Source organism: Lutra lutra, chromosome 7 (genome assembly GCF_902655055.1).
Source record: "Lutra lutra chromosome 7, mLutLut1.2, whole genome shotgun sequence".
NCBI classification, from domain to species: domain Eukaryota; kingdom Metazoa; phylum Chordata; class Mammalia; order Carnivora; family Mustelidae; genus Lutra; species Lutra lutra.
The window spans coordinates 54,075,098-54,095,648 of record NC_062284.1 but is presented as its reverse complement, the minus strand read 5'-3'; the positions used below and the strand labels follow the sequence as shown (position 1 = coordinate 54,095,648).

The 20,551-nt window shown below is 42.4% G+C and overlaps 1 protein-coding gene across 1 annotated transcript; it reads right to left on the bottom strand.

Annotated features, from left to right (window-relative positions):
• Nucleotides 1-453: 453 nt before the first annotated feature.
• Nucleotides 454-15,801, bottom strand: LOC125104945 (transmembrane and coiled-coil domain-containing protein 5B-like). The gene is made up of 12 exons (XM_047737881.1): nt 15,707-15,801; nt 8,023-8,066; nt 6,980-7,129; nt 6,559-6,676; nt 6,200-6,250; nt 5,412-5,480; nt 4,351-4,407; nt 3,799-3,858; nt 3,174-3,238; nt 2,267-2,342; nt 1,939-1,982; nt 454-834 (listed from the first exon to the last, which is right to left on the bottom strand). The coding sequence occupies exons 2-12, from the start codon at nt 8,055-8,057 to the stop codon at nt 636-638; spliced, it is 924 nt and encodes a 307-aa protein (XP_047593837.1). The 5' UTR covers nt 8,058-8,066; nt 15,707-15,801; the 3' UTR covers nt 454-635.
• Between the last annotated feature and the right edge of the window lie 4,750 nt (nt 15,802-20,551).

Here is a 20,551-nt window from a genome sequence, read left to right as displayed (position 1 = left end):
TACACACTATATTTTATATGTCACTTGAATTTTAGGGTAATTTTCTTCTCCGTTGAGAATGGGTAACCATCTGTGTACATTAAAAAAAAAAAAAAGGTTAACTTTTTAGGACATCCACTCCAATAATACATAGTGAAATATAAAATTAAATATAAATATATAAAATAATATAAAAATATAAATAATATAAAAATAAAAAACTTCAGGAAGGACTGAAAGCAAGCCTTATATCCACCTCATGATTCCTCAACTGAATAGCTTTATACCTACCCCAGAGGAAGTGGAGAATGTTACAAATGAAGATGGGATTTTGTCTCTACTCTTTCTTCAGTATGGAGCAGAGAATGGAAGTCCTAGGGGAAGTTTTCTCAAGACAGGTAGAAATTGTGAATGTCTAATGAGGCCCCAGGAATCAGACCAAATTCACAGACCGACACAGTGAACACTGGTCAAACATAGTCTTTATTTAAAAGAGAGACACTGCAAAGGGAAAGCAAGGGACTAGAATGAAATGAAGAGGTCAGATGTCCAAGTCAAGGCTCCTATTTCCTTCTTGGCCCATCCCCGACTCAGGGCTACAACCATGTCCCCCTTCTTCACTGGGGGCCATGTGGAGCCTCCCACGTTACTTCAGACTAATGTGGTAGAACTTCTTCCACCTCTAGAGTGAGGAGGGGAAATAAGACCTTCCTCAGCCTCTTCAAGGTGTCCCTGCTCATTACCATGGGCAGGGTATCCACAAGAAGGTCTGGGTTTATGTACTGCAGGTGGAAAAGCACATAGCCCAGCAGCCTAATGAAGATCATGATCATGAAGACAAGACACCTGAAATGTCTACAAAGAGACATTCTTGGTTAGCATGGGGGACAGGGACAGCCCAGGATCCAGCTGTAGGAGGGGAAGCTCGCACTCATAAATAACTGAATTGCTTTCTTCAGACAAAAATGATAGGGGGATGGAGACCCAAAGGATGAGGGTAGGGGATAGGTGATAGCAGAAGAAGATGGATGTAGTGGTTAGGAATTGTACATGGCTCTCCTGACATATAAGCCCTCTGAAAGAATAGATGTCCATATAGAAAAAAGTTGGAGGTGCCAAAGGAGATTTTTCCAGGTACTACATATGAGGCTGACCTTTGGAGGGCTGCTGGAAAGTGTTCAGGACTGTCACACCTATGAGTCTCATGACCAATGGTCCTCTTCTGGTCTAGTATAGCAAGGAGTTCTAGAATTTGAAATAAGATTGGGACATCTCTGACATGAACATCCAGGCAAAATCATTAGGATAGGTTTTTTCTAAACATCAAGTGTCAAAAGAGACCAAGTTAAACAATAAAATGTGTGGGTGTGTGGGTGTGTTTTCTAGTGTGCTCCCAAGAAAATTTCACACTGAAATCTGGTCTAAGGCCTTCAGTCATTAATAATATTGAAATGTCATAAATTGAAGCTCTTCATTCAAGTGCCACATGAAGCATTTCAGAGTTAGTCCCCTTGTTGAAAAAATTAAGACAGAAAAGGCATAGAGAGTTTAGGTGATTTTTGTTTTCTAAAGTGTTACAGCCTACTATAAAAGACCTGAGAAAATTAATGAGCCCTGAACCATCTCCGCAGCAAAGAGTATAGCAGAGATGATTAGGTTCAGGATCTGAAAAATAGAAATGGGTCATACCAAGAGCCATAAGAATGGAAATACAAAGTAAAATGTAACCTGCAGCTTTCATCTTGAAGAAAGAGCTACTTTTTCCAACCACCAAGTTCCACATAACTCTGGTGTTGAGGAAAGGAAGGAAAGAAGGGTTGGGAAAAATCTGGGGCTGCCTGATATTTTCTGGCTCATGGGTGTATATTCATCCTTGTTCCTTGTGCCCTTACCAAGTCACTCGCTCCTACAGAGTGAACGTGGTCCACACTGGTTAAAAACCAAGATTCTACCACTTACCTGTACCAAAAGATTCTCTTCTGTTTCTTAATGATGGTCTTCTCCTATGGAAATGAGAAAAGCCACAGCTGTGCCTGTCCATGTGGTCAAAGAGAGGCAATGTATCAGGGGAGCCAGGAGCCACGCAGGAGTCAGGAGTCTGGCTACCTGGGTTTCAATCCTGACTCTGCCACTTCCTAGTGACCATAGTGTGGAACAAGGTACTGAACTTCATTATGTCCTAATTCTAGGTTTATTACAAAGGGGAGAAGGATGTGGAGAGAAGGAGAGAGAACCCCCGGGAGGAAGGGATAAAGGAAAACTCCAGTGTGGGACAAGGAACACTTACCATGTTGCTTTGGATGGTTTCTACCAGAATTGACCCAGGTTTCACTATTTGCAAAGAGTCGTTCTGGGCTTTGAATCTGCGTGAAAAAAATCAGATCCCAGAATGATATAACATAATCTGTGGGGCTGATGAAAAGTGCTGTTCTAAGTCATGCAACATCGATGATTTATTTTTCAGATTCTTTTTTTTTTAAAGATATTATTTATTTATTTGACAGAGAGAGATCACAAGTAGGCAGAGAGGCAGGCAGAGAGAGAGGAAGGGAAGCAGGCTTCCTGCTGAGCAGAGAGCCCGATGTGGGACTCGATCCCAGGACCCTGAGATCATGACCTGAGCCAAAGGCAGCAGCTTAACCCACTGAGCCACCCAGGCGCCCTATTTTTCAGATTCTTGATAGCATTCACTGTTCAACATTCAAAACTCATAACTGTTCAAAATACAGAGATACCAGGAAAATGTGGTCCATTCTCAAGGGAAAAGACAGTCGATGAAGAAAAATCCTGACATCAACCTGTTATTGGGTTGAAACTGCAGAAAGTCTCACACATGTATGGTCACCTGACTTATAAAACAAGGCACCACTGAAAAATGCGCGTTCTCTTAAATAAACGGCACTGGGTCGATAGGCTCTCCACACAGAAAACCACGATCTTGATCTTTACCTCACACCATAGATGAAACACATTCCAGATGAATGCAAATCTAAGTGTAAACAGTAACATAATAAAAAAAATTGTAGGGGAAAGCATGAGAGAATAGTTTTATCACTTAAAGAAAGGACTACCAAAAAACAAAAATCAAAAACCCCAGAAAAAAACAAAAACCTGTCTGAGAACACTGCACCCTCCCAAGATGGCTACCAGACTGTCACTGCCCTCTATCAGGGACATCATTTTTCCAAACTTACAATTCTTTTTCAAGAAGCAGCACCTCTTTTTCTTTTTCCATCTTTCTCAGAATTCCCTGGTATTTCTTCCCATGGAAACGACAACAAAAAATTGTTATAATGAAGCATTTCCTCATATTTTCATTAAGATATCATTGATGATTCTCCTTAAGACTAACCCTAATACTCCAAATGGTGCATGCATGAGTGTGCACACATGAGTAGGGAAATGTTCCAATAAAATTGGGAGATATTGGACTAGATAGATATATATGCAAAGAAAAAGACTTCTTGCTTTGGATTCCGCTTGTTTTCAAATCCTAGCTCTGATGCTTACTGTTGCTTTCCTAGAGCACATTCTCTAACTCCCCTAAACCCCAGGGTCCTCTTGATTTATAACAGTATCATCCCCATAGTTTTACTGGACAAATTAATGTAGAAACATACTGCATGTGGAGAGCTTAAAAGTACCATACATGCCATCACCTGGCACAAGGTAAATCCTTAACATACATCTGTTTTGTTGTTGCTGCCGTATAAAAGTCATTTTCCCCAATGGCAGATTTTAGCCTAATGAGAAACCAAGGAACCCATGGCTTTGGAGAAATTCTGCCTCTTCTCTGAATTGCCCCTACAGGTAAAATACCTTTATGTAGTGGGCCTGGTCCTTACAGAGCTGGTGCAAAGATTGGTAGTCACTTTCTATCTAAAAAGAAGAGAAAATTAACAAGTCTCACCAGAACCAAGCCTGGGCTGCTCCTGGGGACCCTAACTGGTGCATTGGACATTTGGCTGGTTACCTAGCAACTTCTGATTTTAAGGGGAAACAAGTATATCGCAAAGCAGTGATCTCGTCATTCATGCGTACGGTATAATTTTGAGGCAAACCAAAATTGTTTGCCTCGGTTGTCATTTGCTTGTCAGGTGAAGCATCAGGAGAGGTGATCGGGGCACTTAGGTTTGGGATTCAGCAATAGTATTTTGAATATTAAGGGTAAAAGCGTGTTTAAGAAATGGTAAAACCAGTACTTGTAATACAAGTTTTCATACCCCCTTCAACTGCATGTGAATCAGAAACTCCTCTGCCAGATGCTCTGCTCCCCCCTCCCATGCCTTCAGCGGTCCTATTTCTAAGACTTTGGGGTAGTCTCCCATTTACATCTTGGACAGACCCTCAGTGAGGAGACACTGCCTCTACCTGGAGCAGTTCCTTCTCTTCCCTTGTGCAGGATTCTATTGACTTTTGTAGTCTCCCCTGGAAGACAGCAGAAAGTTAATAGCATTCTTTTGTGGAAGGCAAATGGGTAATGATCACCCTCTCTCCAGACCAGTAAAGAACATGATAAAAATGGCTATCATGTATTGAGGGATTGAGGACATGTTTTCACCCTCGGGTGGGCACTCTCATTAGCCCTACCTGATAGATGAGGAGACAAAGGCAAGAAGTTAAGCTTTTAACTTCTTTAAAAGTCACATGGTGGCAGAGCTGACATTCAAGCCTCAGTCATCTGACTGCCTTTTATCTGAGCCTTACCATCCTCCTCCTTCTAGCCCAGCTGACCAAAGCTCATAGGCCTCTTTCTCCCTCTTATCTCCCCAAGGGTGCACTCACATAAGTCTGCACAAAGTTTGCCAGCAGGGTTTCTGTCCTCTATGGGGCATCCAGTTCGTTCATTCATTGATTCAACAAATATTGAGCATCTACTATTGCCAGGCACTGTTCCAGGTACTGGGGAAATAGGAATGACCAACATAGACAAAATCTCTCACCCTCATTGGATCTACCTTCTCATAGAAGAAAAACATAAACTGCATTTTAAAAATAGAACTGGCTATTTTTGGACTAGAAGCCATGGGTTTGGAAAATGAGGTAAGCTTATTGACACATCTCTGTGTAATTATGGAAGTTTGTATTCTCATCCTACCTGATTATCCGCATTGTATCATTCAGACCCTAAGCTTCTTGGTGGGTCCTGATGTGCCTTCAGCATGTGTGTTCTAGTGACTGATGGGTGATGAGGTCTTGAGCAATCCCCCCTACTTTGATGACATTGAAGTGACCTCTGCGGTTACTTGACTTGTCATGTTATGAATGCCCCACAGGCCATGAGGTAAAGGAGAGGCAACAAAAGACATTGGCTCTCCTCTGAGAAACACACAGACATACCTCACCTGGGAGAGTCCTTGAAAGCAGTTCCCCCTGAACTTAGACTTGACACACATCTCACAGAAAATCTCTAGTTTTGCTCTTCTACTCACCTTCAGTTCTGCCAACATCGGCTTCAGGGTTTCTTTATTAAGGTCATCCTTCTTATATCTCCTTGAAATCTGAAATCCCCCAAACCGTGAACTGAGTGAGGCACAGAGATAAAAAGCTACGATCGTGGCAGAATTTGGGGTTGCACGGCTATGGAATGGTGGTGGTTAATGAACTTAGATCCCAGGTAGAAACTTGATAGAAAAGTGTGCTCATGGGAGCTGCCTGACTCTGGGCTGGCTGGATAGATCTTTTTGCTCCCATGGGCCATGAAAACAACTGCCCAGGGAGCAAGGAGGAAGGCACAGAACGGCTGGGGCAGGAAGGGAAAAATCTTTTCTCCCATAGTTAGTCCCTTAGGTCTCTCAGTAGATCTGTAATCACAGGAAACAAATGGGGTGTTCATCCTAATAGTTGCAGTGAGTGGCAGAGGGGACGGAGCACATCTGTTTAGCCAATTGCTCCTTCTTGGGTCTTTCTTTTTTTAAATATTTTTGTTTTTAAATATTTTATTTATTTATTTATTTGAGAGAGAGAGAAAGAGAGAACAAGTAGGGGGAGAGGCAGACAGAAGGAGAGGGAGAAGCAGGTTCCCCACGCAGCAGGGAGCCTGATGTGGGGCTCAATCCCAGGACCCTAGAATCATGACCCGAGCTAAAGGCAAATGCCTAACCGACTGAGCCACCCAGGCACCCCCTTCTTAGGTCTTTCTGACTAGAGGGTTCTGGAGTTCAGATGACTTTGTCAAGATTCCTAAGAAATGAGCCTTCAGCAAAGATGGCCCCCTTACCTTCTTCTGAAGCTCTACCACATTCCTGCTCAGAATCTTGTTACTTTTTTCCTGTGGAAAAGAAGAAGTAAAGGGTGATACATCTGCTCTGCTTCTGTACTTTCCCTCTCCCTGGGTCTCTAAAATATGGTCTGCAGATAAGTGTGCTGAGGGAGAGAAGGACACTCTGGCCCCACACAGAGGAAATGGGAAGGGAGCCCAGGCACGGGGCCCCCATGACAAGTGCTTCTTTCTCAGAGCACTCTCATCTGATTTCTCCAGACATAGCAAGGACCATGGATGATGATCCCCAGGGAATGAGAGAGCAGCAGCAGAGAAGCCAAATGCATCACACAGTCCTTTTCTAGACACCTTCTTACCAACTTGACTGTCTCTGATTCCAGGTTCCTCAAGGTCTCCTCCTCCTCAGATTTGATATGGTTCAACTCCTCCCTCTCGCTGGCTTGTCCTAGTGACAGGACAATCTCTCCTTCCAGACTAAAAAATACAGACACCAGATGTGGATTAGTCATAAGGAAGCTGTCAGTGCCCTAGCTTAGGAAGCCAAGGTCTTGGGGGGCCAGACTGAGTCCCAAATGCATTGGCAATACAACGTCAGCCTCGTGGAAATTTAATGCCAAAATCTATACATAAAGCCTCTGGGGGCATCACAGTTCATGCTTCAGAATTTCATACACCAAGATTTATCAACAAAAAAGGAAATCTTCCTCCCACCTTCTCTTTATTCCAAAGGGCATTCTGTTGAGGAGAAGCCCTTCCCTCACCAACTGCAAAGCTGACCTTTGAATAGCTTCTTCCTTCTCTTGAATTTTTCTGAGAAGAACTTGATTTGCTTCGTCCAGTCTCTGCAGGTCATTTTCAAGGTCTGAGTTCAGGTAGTCAAGGTTTTGTTTTGTGACTTCTAATTTCGGTATTTCCATCATCTCCTGCCTACAGGAAAATCATCTTTCTTACTGAGCTCAGGACAGGAAAACAGGGGAGCCCTAAGAAGATTTCCACTGGTAATCTCATGATTCATTCCCCCATCTTCTGCTGTTACTATGTCTAAGCAGCCCAATGTTATAATTTGCCATGATAAATTGATTCTGTAGTGTTTTGCATGGAATAAATTCCTGGAGTCAAGTCACATTTTTTAAAAAAATTTTTAAAGATTTTATTACTTATTTATTTGAGATGTAGAGAGAGAGCAATCAAGAGAGCAGGAGCAGGGGAGCAGAGGGAGAGAAGCAGACTCCCTGCTGTGCAGGGAGCCTAATGCGGGACTTGATCCCAGGACCCTGGGATCACAACCTGAGCTGAAGGCAGAGGCTTGACTGATATTGAGCCAGCCAGGTTCCCCTCAAATCACATTTTAATTTTAAATATTATAAATGGAACCCATTAAAACACAAACCTTTTATAAAGCAGAAGACTTTTTTTTTTTTCATAAGAACAATTATGCTCCAAGTTACTTATTTTTTTAAAAAATTTTAGGGGGTATGCAGAATCCAAGCTACAGCTATGAAGCATTTAAAGATCTGCCAGGGTGAGGGGATATCTCTAGTCCCTTCTGTTACAGTCTCCTGAGAAGTTTATGCTGCGTGTTTTCTATGCTAGTCAAGTAGGTCTACCGGCTGGATGGGGGCCAGGGGAGGGAGTGGATCTTTTCTCCAAATAAGACTGACTTGCTTTTTTGAGGTCTTAGCTATTTCTGAAAATCCCACCATGCTTGGTATGAGGAAGTTCAAAGATTAGAAACTAGGGTCTTTTCTCTGCAGGAAGGGTCCCGGGACATGGGGAGATAATGAACTCCTCTACTGAACTTTATCATCCTCATTTCTTACACATTATCCAGTGGGTCCAGTCCAGCTCCTTCCATTGTGGTTTCCTAAAATATTAACACACACGTTTATTATGGAAACGTCGCCCCTAATGTCCAACATAGTAACATTGCCCTACACTGGCCCAGGAGGGAGCAGGCAAAAGTTTGACCAGGAAAGACAGAGCTGAGAAGAGACCCATGCCTCCTAAACCCTTCTGCTTTCCAGCATCAACTGCAGTGTTTTACTAAATTCCAGTAATCCAGATTGTGTTTTAACTTAAAATTGCATAAGTGAATCCCACTGGAGTACAAAAATCTTATTTTCACAGTTTTTCACACTTTGGCTACCTTTTCCATTCCTGGGCTGCCATTTGTCTGGTCACAGGTGATACACTAAGGGCACTCAAGCTTATGTCTATGGCAAATGCACTGAGAGTTCATTTCTAACCCAGATCTCCAGGGAAACTTAGGGGAAAAAACATAATAGAGAAGAGCCAGAGAGTCCTATAAAGCTGGCTGCCTGATTTCTAGGTCTATTGCCATTGGTGTTCTAACAAACTCTAGATGTCACAGGCTGAGTCGATTCTAAAATAGCAGCAAAAACAGAGGGGTGGAGGGGAGGAGGAGTCAAGATGGCGGAGAAGTAGCAGGCTGAGACTACTTCGGGTATCGGGAGATCAGCTAAATAGCTTATCTAAAGATTGCAAACACCTACAAATCCAACGGGAGATTGAAGAGAAGAAGAACAGCAATTCTAGAAACAGAAAATCAACCACTATCTGAAAGGTAGGACTGGCGGAGAAGTGAATCCAAAGCGACTGGAAGATAGACCGCGGGGGGAGGGGCCGGCTCCCGGCGAGCGGCGGAGCAACAGAGCACAAAATCAGGACTTTTAAAAGTCTGTTCCGCTGAGGGACATCGCTCCAGAGGCTTAACTGGGGTGAAGCCCGGGCGGGGTCAGCACGGCCTCAGGTCCCGCAGGGTCGCAGAAGGATCGGGGGTGTCTGAGTGTCGAAGAGCTTACCGGTATTAGAACGGGGAAGCCGGCTACAGAGACAGAGCCGAGGAGTGACTCTCAGCTAGGGGGTTGCCTTGAACCGGTCGCAGGCTCGGTCAGCTCAGAGCGCGGCCGGAGGCCAGGGTGACGGGAGTCATTGGGCGCTGTTCTCTGAGGGCGCACTGAGGAGTGGGGCCCCGGGCTCTCGGCTCCTCCGGGCCGGAGACCGGGAGGCCGCCATCTTCATTCCCATTTTCCGGAACTCTACGGAAAGCGCTCAGGGAACAAAAGCTCCCAAAAGCAAACCCAGCAAACCCGAGCGGATTACTCAGCCTGGCCCCGGGTAAGGGCGGTGCAACTCCGCCTGGGGCAAAGACGCTTGAGAATCACTACAACAGGCCCCTCCCCCAGAAGATCAACGGGAAACCCAGCCAGGACCAAGTTCACCTACCAAGGAGTGCAGTTTCAATATCAAGGAGAGTGGCAGAATTCCAGAGGAGAAGAAAGCAAAGCACGGAACTCATGACTTTCTCCCCATGATTTTTTAGCCTTGCAGTTAATTTAATTTTTTTTTCTTTTTCAATTTTTTTTTCTTTTTCTCTTCTTCTGCTAAATTTTTTTAACTTTCACCGTTTTCTTTTTTAACGTTTTTTAAAAAGTTTATCTAATATATATATATTTTTTTTTCCTCTTTTTATATTTTTTTCTTTATCGGCTTTCTTTTTTTAATAGTTTCTTTTTTTTTCTTTTTTCTTTCTGAACCCCTTTTTATCCCCTTTCTCCCCCCCCCCCACGATTTGGGATCTCTTCTGATTTGGCTAAAGCATATTTTCCTGGGGTTGTTGCCACCCTTTTAGTATTTTACTTGCTCCTTCATATACTCTTATCTGGACAAAATGACAAGGCGGAAAAATTCACAACAAAAAAAAGAACAAGAAGCAGTACCAAAGGCTAGGGACCTAATCAATACAGACATTTGTAATATGTCAGATCTAGAGTTCAGAATGATGATTCTCAAGGTTCTAGCCAGGCTTGAAAAAGGCATGGAAGATATTAAAGCAACCTCTCGGGAGATATAAAATCCCTTTCTGGAGAAATAAAAGAACTAAAATCTAACCAAGTTGAAATCAAAAAAGCTATTAATGAGGTGCAATCAAAAATGGAGGCTCTCACTGCTAGGATAAATGAGGCAGAAGAAAGAATTAGCGATATAGAAGACCAAATGACAGAGAATAAAGAAGCTGAGCAAAAGAGGGACAAACAGCTACTGGACCACGAGGGGAGAATTCGAGAGATAAGTGACACCCTAAGACGAAACAACATTAGAATAATTGGGATTCCAGAAGAAGAGGAAACAGAGAGGGGAGCAGAAGGTATGTTGGAGAGAATTATTGGAGAGAATTTCCCCAATATGGCAAAGGGAACAAGCATCAAAATCCAGGAGGTTCAGAGAACCCCCCTCAAAATCAATAAGAATAGGTCCACACCCCGTCACCTAATAGTAAAATTTACAAGTCTTAGTGACAGAGAAAAGATCCTGAAAGCAGCCCGGGAAAAGAAGTCTGTAACGTACAATGGTAAAAATATTAGATTGGCAGCAGACTTATCCACAGAGACCTGGCAGGCCAGAAAGAGCTGGCATGATATATTCAGAGTACTAAATGAGAAAAACATGCAGCCAAGAATACTATATCCAGCTAGGCTATCATTGAAAAAAGCTTCCAGGACAAACAAAAACTGAAAGAATTTGCAAATACCAAACCAGCTCTACAGGAAATATTGAAAGGGGTCCTCTAAGCAAAGAGAGACCCTAAAAGTAGTAGATCAGAAAGAAACAGAGACAATATACAATAACAGTCACCTTACAGGCAATACAATGGCACTAAATTCATATCTCTCAATACTTACCCTGAATGTTAACGGGCTAAATGCCCCAATCAAAAGACACAGGGTATCAGAATGGATAAAAAAATGAAACCCATCTATATGTTGCCTACAAGAAACTCATCTTAAACCCGAAGACACCTCCAGGTTTAAAGTGAGGGGGTGGAAAAGAATTTACCATGCTAATGGACATCAGAAGAAAGCAGGAGTGGCAATCCTTATATCAGATCAATTAGATTTTAAGCCCAAGACTATAATAAGAGATGAGGAAGGACACTATATCATACTCAAAGGAACTGTCCAACAAGAAGATGTAACAATTTTAAATATCTATGCCCCTAACGTGGGAGCAGCCAACTATATAAACCAATTAATAACAAAATCAAAGAAACACATCGACAAGAATACAATAATAGTAGGGGATTTTAACACTCCCCTCACTGAAATGGACAGATCATCCAAGCAAAAGATCAACAAGGAAATAAAGGCCTTAAATGACACACTGGAGGGGCACCTGGGTGGCTCAGAGGGTTAAAGCCTCTGCCTTGGGCTCAGGTCATGATCCCAGGGTCCTGGGATCGAGCCCCGTATCGGGCTCTCTGGTCAGCAGAGAGCCTGCTTCCTCCTCTCTCTCTGCCTGCCTCTCTGCCTACTTGTGATCTCTTTCTGTCCAATAAATAAATAAAATCTTTAAAAAAAAAATGATACACTGGACCAGATGGACATCATAGATATATTCAGAACATTTCATCCCAAAGCAACAGAATACACATTCTTCTCTAGTGCACATGGAACATTCTCCAGAATAGATCACATTCTTGGTCCTAAATCAAGTCTCAACCGGTATCAAAAGATTGGGATCATTCCCTGCATATTTTCAGACCACAATGCTCTGAAGCTAGAACTCAATCACAAGAGGAAATTTGGAAAGAACCCAAATACATGGAGACTAAACAGCATCCTTCTAAAGAATGAATGGGTCAACCAGGAAATTAAAGAAGAATTGAAAAAATTCATGGAAACAAATGATAATGAAAACACAACGGTTCAGAATTTGTGGGACACAACAAAGGCAGTCCTGAGAGGAAAATATATAGCGGTACAAGCCTTACTCAAGAAACAAGAAAGGTCTCAGGTACACAACCTAACCCTACACCTAAAGGAGCTGGAGAAAGAACAAGAAAGAAACCCTAAACCCAGCAGGAGAAGAGAAATCATAAAGATCAGAGCAGAAATCAATGAAATAGAAACCAAAAAAACAATAGAACAAATCAACGAAACTAGGAGCTGGTTCTTTGAAAGAATTAATAAGATTGATAAACCCCTGGCCAGACTTATCAAAAAGAAAAGAGAAAGGACCCAAATAAATAAAATCATGAATGAAAGAGGAGAGATCACAACGAACACCAAAGAAATACAGACAATTATAAGAACATACTATGAGCAACTCTACGCCAACAAATTTGACAATCTGGAAGAAATGGATGCATTCCTAGAGACATATAAACTATCACAAACTGAACCAGGAAGAAACAGAAAGCCTGAACAGACCCATAATCAGTAAGGAGATTGAAACAGTCATCAAAAATCTCCAAACAAACAAAAGCCCAGGGCCAGACGGCTTCCCGGGGGAATTCTACCAAACATTTAAAGAAGAACTAATTCCTATTCTCCTGAAACTGTTCCAAAAAATAGAAATGGAAGGAAAACTTCCAAACTCATTTTATGAGGCCAGCATCACCTTGATCCCAAAACCAGACAAGGATCCCAACAAAAAAGAGAACTACAGACCAATATCCTTGATGAACACAGATGCAAAAATTCTCACCAAAATACTAGCCAATAGGATTCAACAGTACATTAAAAGGATTATTCACCACGACCAAGTGGGATTTATTCCAGGGCTGCAAGGTTGGTTCAACATCCGCAAATCAATCAATGTGATACAACACATCAATAAAAGAAAGAACAAGAACCATATGATACTCTCCATAGATGCTGAAAAAGCATTTGACAAAGTACAGCATCCCTTCCTGATCAAAACTCTTCAACGTGTAGGGATAGGGGCGCCTGGGTGGCTCAGTGGGTTAAGCCGCTGCCTTCGGCTCAGGTCATGATCTCAGAGTCCTGGGATCGAGCCCCGCATCGGGCACTCTGCTCAGCAGGGAGCCTGCTTCCTCCTCTCTCTCTGCCTGCCTCTCTGCCTGCTTGTGATCTCTCTGTCAAATAAATAAATAAAATCTTTTTTAAAAAAAAGTGTAGGGATAGACGGCACATACCTCAATATTATCAAAGCCATCTATGAAAAACCCACCGCAAATATCATTCTCAATGGAGAAAAACTGAAAGCTTTTCCGCTAAGGTCAGGAACACGGCAGGGATGTCCGTTATCACCACTGCTATTCAACATAGTACTAGAAGTCCTAGCCTCAGCAATCAGACAACAAAAGGAAATTAAAGGCATCCAAATCGGCAAAGAAGAAGTCAAACTATCACTCTTCGCAGAGGATATGATACTATATGTGGAAAACCCAAAAGACTCCACTCCAAAACTGCTAGAACTTGTACAGGAATTCAGTAAAGTGTCAGGATATAAAATCAATGCACAGAAATCAGTTGCATTTCTCTACACCAACAACAAGACAGAAGAAAGAGAAATTAAGGAGTCCATCCCATTTACAATTGCACCCAAAACTATAAGATACCTAGGAATAAACCTAACCAAAGAGACTAAGAATCTATACACAGAAAACTATAAAGTACTCATGAAAGAAATTGAGGAAGACACAAAGAAATGGAAAAATGTTCCATGCTCCTGGATTGGAAGAATAAATATTGTGAAAATGTCTATGCTACCTAAAGCAATCTACACATTTAATGCAATTCCTATCAAAGTACCATCCATTTTTTTCAAAGAAATGGAACAAATAATCCTAAAATTTATATGGAACCAGAAAAGACCTCGAATAGCCAAAGGAATATTGAAAAAGAAAGCCAAAGTTGGTGGCATCACAATTCCGGACTTTAAGCTCTATTACAAAGCTGTCATCATCAAGACAGCATGGTACTGGCACAAAAACAGACACATAGATCAATGGAACAGAATAGAGAGCCCAGAAATGGACCCTCGACTCTATGGTCAACTCATCTTCGACAAAGCAGGAAAGAATGTCCAATGGAACAAAGACAGCCTCTTCAATAAATGGTGTTGGGAAAATTGGACAGCCACATGCAGAAAAATGAAACTGGATCATTTCCTTACACCACACACGAAAATAGACTCAAAATGGATGAAGGATCTCAATGTGAGAAAGGAATCCATCAAAATCCTCGAGGAGAACACAGGCAGCAACCTCTTCGACGTCAGCCGCAGCACCATCTTCCTAGGAACATCACCAAAGGCAAGGGAAGCAAGGGCAAAAATGAACTTTTGGGATTTTATCAAGATCAAAAGCTTTTGCACAGCAAAGGAAACAGTGAACAAAACCAAAAGACAACTGACAGAATGGGAGAAGATATTTGCAAATGACATATCAGATAAAGGGCTAGTGTCCAAAATCTATAAAGAACTTAGCAAACTCAACACCCAAAGAACAAAGAATCCAATCAAGAAATGGGCAGAGGACATGAACAGACATTTCTGCAAAGAAGACATCCAGATGGCCAACAGACACATGAAAAAGTGCTCCATATCACTCGGCATCAGGGAAATACAAATCAAAACCACCATGAGATATCACCTCACACCAGTCAGAATGGCTAAAATGAACAAGTCAGGAAATGACAGATGCTGGCGAGGATGCGGAGAAAGGGGAACCCTCCTACACTGTTGGTGGGAATGCAAGCTGGTGCAACCACTCTGGAAAACAGCATGGAGGTTCCTCAAAATGTTGAAAATAGAACTACCCTATGACCCTGCAATTGCACTGCTGGGTATTTACCCTAAAGATACAAATGTAGTGCCCCGAAGGAGCACGTGCACCCGAATGTTTATAGCAGCAATGTCTACAATAGCCAAACTATGGAAAGAACCTAGATGTCCATCAACAGATGAATGGATAAAGAAGATGTGGTATATATACACAATGGAATACTATGCAGCCATCAAAAGAAATGAAATCTTGCCATTTGCGACGACGTGGATGGAACTAGAGGGTATCATGCTTAGCGAAATAAGTCAATCGGAGAAAGACAACTATCATATGATCTCCCTGATATGAGGGAGAGGAGATGCAACATGGGGGGTTGAGGGGGTAGGAGAAGAGTAAATGAAACAAGATGGGATTGGGAGGGAGACAAACCATAAGTGACTCTTAATCTCACAAAACAAACTCAGGTTTGATGGGGGGAGGGGCTTGGGAGAGAGGGGGTGGGGTTATGGATATTGGGGAGGGTATGTGCTATGGTGAGTGCTGTGAAGTGTGTAAACCTGGCGATTCGTAGACCTGTACCCCTGGGGATAAAAATATATGTTTATAAAATTAAAAAATAAAAATAATAATAAAAAAAAAACAGAGGGGTGGAGAGCAGGATACAACTACCAGCCAGAAAAAACAAATGTTGGGCTCCCAGGGACGGTGTCTCCTAATCACTGCCCCAAAACTGAAGTTCAGAACTGAAACTAATCTAAGAAAAGTAGAGTTCCACACTCCCCTCTCCTTTCATGTTTCAGCTTCTCTCCTTTTTCTCTTTCCTCTAAAGCTTTTTGGCTTTCCCTTTTTAATTCCTTCTCACACCTCCTTCCCCTTTCATCGCTCCCCTTCATTTTTCCTATTCTCTTTACACACAAGGCATCCCAGTTTTTGATGATGGCCTCTGAACTCACCCTTCTCTTCCCAACTGATATTTCTTCAGTTCCCACTGAGATTTCCAACTGAATGTCAGAACTTTCAGAAAATGTTATCTCTTTGCTGATTGAGTTCTCCACCTATCACCAGACCTGTCCTCTCCGGCGGGGCGGGGCGGGGCTGCATGTCACAGTGGGTAGGGGTGGGGGTTGGCAACAGCTCCACCTCATCCCTATAGGCAGCATGGGAGCAGAGGTCAGAACTTCCGGGCAGTTTAAATCTCTTCCTACACAGCAGTAAGATCTATGGAACCCATTTCCAGACACAGGACAAGTCCCTTCTGAGATGGCAGTCAGCTCTGTGGAGCACGTTTCTTCATGTCCCCAAGGCCCCAGCCTAGTGGCAGTTGAGGTCACTTTCCTTTCTCTTCCTTCTTCGACTGTTTGTGGTACATGTGCAGGTTGTCACACCCAAATCCAAATTACGCATTTCTCTTGAAGGCATCGGAGAGCTATGGGGATGCGTAGGAACGCTCGAGAGCCAGGCAGAAGGAGTCAGAGATGTCTTATCTATGGGCCAAGCACGTTCTCCTTCTCTCCAAGTTGGACTCTTGGAGCTACAAAACTAATTCCTTTATTTCCCCAAACTGGCACTGCCAAGACATTGGGAGGGAAAGGTCTGATGTTTCAAAGATGGAGTGAATGGAAGGTGGAATAGGGAGGAGAAAAGAGGAGTGTTAGGTCCTGAAACCTGATTCCACTGCCTCCTCCTTTAAAATTCCTCCTAATTTTCTGAGTTACTGAAGTTACTAGAGCACTAGATGGGACTTCACATGCTAGTGTCACTCTGTTAAGCAGTTCTGGATTCCCTGATTTAGAAGATGAGGCATACACAGAACTGGAGAGATATCAGTCAAGGTGTGTACTTGGATTTCACATCTGTCCATTGCTGTCCCTTAAACTGAATTCATGCCTCCATGATGCCACTAGTGTGACCTTTTCCAGCAGAATTGTGCTAATCTCAAGTCCTTGGAAAGGCCTTACAGAACATCCCACTGTCTCTCCAAGAAAGTATCTCTCCCACACCATAATATCTGTTGTAATTGTAGCCATCCTTCTCAGCTCAGTTCAAATGCTGCTGCTTCTACACCTTCCCAGATGCCATGCCTTCAATCCCAGCATAAGAATCCCCCAACCTCTGTTCTCCTCTTTTGGTATTTTATATTGTTTTTAGGAAATGTGCACATACTTGTCTTTATTCTACAATCAGGCTAAAAACCCCTTGAGAGTGTATGCTTTCATCAAAGCCATTTTGATTTCCCTCCCCAGTTGAGGTCCAGGAGAACCATTTACATAGAATTAAATGGGAATGTTGCCCCCTGGAGTTGTTCAAGTGGGGTGGGGGGGTTGTCTTTGAAAATGGAGAGCGGAAATAGGCTGGGTAGGGACAGACAGCACCTGTCTGGCACTCCATCCTGGCATTTCAGAGTTGGGTTACCTTGGGCAAGTTACTTGATCTCTCTGAGCTCAAGTCTTCTGACCTATGAGATGGGCATTATTCCTACTTCACAAACTTGTGGTGGAGATGAAATGAAATAACATATGTGAAGCTTTTAACACAGTGTGTGGCACATGGACACACTGAATTCTCATCCATTCTGCAACATAACACATGCTCTACTTTTCTTACCTTTGCACATGGTGTTATGCTGAATGTTTTTAGAAGAAACCAATGAATAAATGACTCCTGCCACTCCCTTTATCTAGAACAGGTGTTATCCTTACACCTGAGAGGCTCTCCCCTGCGCACCCCGATTAGTACAGTGCCATTAGCAGCCCAGCAGCCATAGCAGAATTCTCGGCAGAGATCCACCACCCTCCAGAGACGGGTCCACGGCCATCCGGGATGCAGTGTGAAAGCTTCTGCCCCAAGTCCCAGAGCAGCAGCTGCCTCTGCTTGAGAATCCCCAATGAGGAGCATATCCTCTGCACCAAACTGCCTCTCTCTTTTCCGTGAAGACATTGCACAAGTTCACCCTCTTCACGAACTCTTCCAAAATGAACCTTTCTTCACTTATTGCCCCAGGTAGACAACGTGCCCTTTGAAATGACCATGTTTTCCTCTTTTCTTGACACTGAGAAGCAAAAACACCACATTTGAAGCTCCAGTCGTGACCGTCCAGACATTGTGGCCTGTATATCTTTCCCTTGGTCCTATTCATTTTTTTTTTAAGATTTTATTTATTTATTTGACAGACAGAGATCACAAGTAGGCAGAGAGGCAGGCAGAGAGAGAGAGGAAGGGAAGCAGGCTCCCTGCTGAGCAGAGAGCCTGATGCGGGGCTCGATCCCAGGACCCTGGGACCATGACCTGAGCCGAAGGCAGAGGCCTCAACCCACTGAGCCACCCAGGCGCCCCAGTCCTATTCATTTTTCATGTGGTGCTGATTGTTAACTTATTTTCCACTATTTTGTATTAAATAGATAGTTCCAGGTGACACAGCTATAGGTGAGTGTAAATATGGACATAGAGTTATAAATAATAGCAAATAGATAAAGATCTGAGAGGGATAGTGTGTTCAGGTGTCCCGGGTAAGAACGTTGGCTGTGGAATCAGACCACATTGACTTTGAATACCTGCCCCAGCCCTTCCCAAAGGTGAGGTCTTGGACAATTTCTTCAACCCCTTGGACTTGAGGTTTCTCGTTAGTAAACGGTACTTGGATCATTCTATGCCATATAAGGTACTTTGAAAGTGTGCATCCCATAGATATAAACTTTTTTTTCTCCCCCACTCCTTAATAAAAACTTGGACGACTAGGGACCATGTGTTCTTTTTCCTTGGTCTATCTCCGTGCAGTGTATAATCTATGGGTATGAAACCCTCACTGCGAGTACATACTGAAATACTTTCTTTCTTCATATAGTTCCATTCATGTCATCCTAGCAAATAGGAAGAATGATATCTGGGCACCAGGGTGGCTCCGTCCATTAAGCGTCTGCCTTTGGCTCAGGTCATGATCCCAGGCCCACACTGGGCTCCTTGCTCAACAGGGAGCCTGCTTCGCCCTCTTCCTCTGTGACCCCTTCCCCCACGATGTGCTCCCTCTCTCTCTCTCTCTCTCACTCTCTCTGTCAAATAAATTTTTAAAAAACTCTCTAAAAAAAAAAAAAAGAATGGTATCATGTGTATCAAGATATCAAAGACTTTTTGACTCCTCTGTTTTTAAAAAATCAGTCTAAACAATAGCTGGTTAGATTTCCTGTGGCCCTCCCTGCACCTAGCACTTACACTGGTGATGACTCACTAGGGAGCTCAGAGCTTCAGCAGCTTAGGAAAACAAAGATTTGATGGCTCCTCTTTACTGTTTTGAGTTCTGATTTTTATTCTCAACAGCTTGGTTTTATTGAGAACAGCTCCTGTTTTGTTCCAGGACCCTGAGGCCATAGAGGAGGCCTGTGCTCATTTGCATGGTTGCAGAATTCAGTTTTAACCTTTTTGTTAGAAATCCCCCAAGTTAGAAGGGTTTGTGTCATTATGCTATTTTAGTTCTCTACAAATATCACATCATGGCAAGACAAATTGTCGCAGTGTCAGGAATTAACTTTTCTGATTAAGGAGAATTACTTTTCAGTCACTGGATTGTATACCTGGAAGAAGATCAAAAATTTGATTTAATATGGTTTTGAAGACCTTAATATTCCCTGCTTTCCATACAAATATTTTTAAATGTTCATCTTTTGAGATTTAGAAGAGATACACTTATTTTGCATTTTATATAACTTTTCATAACATGAATACTAAGTTGTCAATCAAAACTAAGAATAAAATAAAAAATTTCCTATATCCATAAGAGGGAGTTGTTTAGAAGGTAACAATGGAACTGTACAGTTGGTTATCAAAGTTTATAATACCAGGATGGAAAAAGAATGAATGACATCAGCACCAAAAAAGAAAAAATATCCTGTCTAACTCATCATGATAAAAAAATTTCTCCTGATATTCTTAATATCTGGAAGGGATCTACCTGCTAAGAATTCCTGGATTATTTTTAGGACACTGGGTCACTTAAGATAAAAAATAATGACAACAGTAGATTCCTAAAAGCTCTAAAATCTGGCTTCTATTCTGTAATGCAACCTATAATAGAGTGTTTGGAAAATTTTGCTGGTGTTCTGCCTTTCCTATTAGGTGGATTCATTGAAAAAATGAAAAATTCATTTAGACAATTTCTGGTAATATTTTATGTTCAGCAACAAGACCTTCTTAACAACAAAATAATTTCTGTGTAAGCAATAACTTCTTTGCTGTCAGTGGGATGTAAATTGACACAATAACCATGGAAAACAATTTAGAGCAATCATCTTCTTTGGCCAAACCATTTTTGGAAAACTGTAAATGGCAAAACAGAACATGCACCTGCTCTACTCCAGAGGAAAGGCAGCTGGGCTTGGGTTCTTGATGTCTGAGGTCCCTGTTCCTCCAGAGGATATACAGGAGGTTGAGTTCACAATTCTCAGCTGAAAGAAAGAGGAAGAGCTCTTCCACAAAAGGTAATCTCCAAATAGACATTTTCCCTTAGTCCCAATCTAGTGCAAGCCTGGTTGGAACTCTAGATTTACCATGATTGCTTTAAACAGAAGTAGGAAGGAGCCCATTTCCAGTGAGGGGGACTTGGTTCTGAAGCTTAAAATTTGCAGACTGCCCGTGTGGGGGCTCCTATTGGCCATGGACATATTAGGTTTGACCCATAATGTGTTAGTAATTTTTAGTTGTCAGCAACGTTAAAACAGGAGATTTTGGGTGAAAGTCTTGAATTTCAGTTCCTCTTGAAAGATCCAATATGATAGCATTGGATCCATATTTGGACAGAATATTCACTC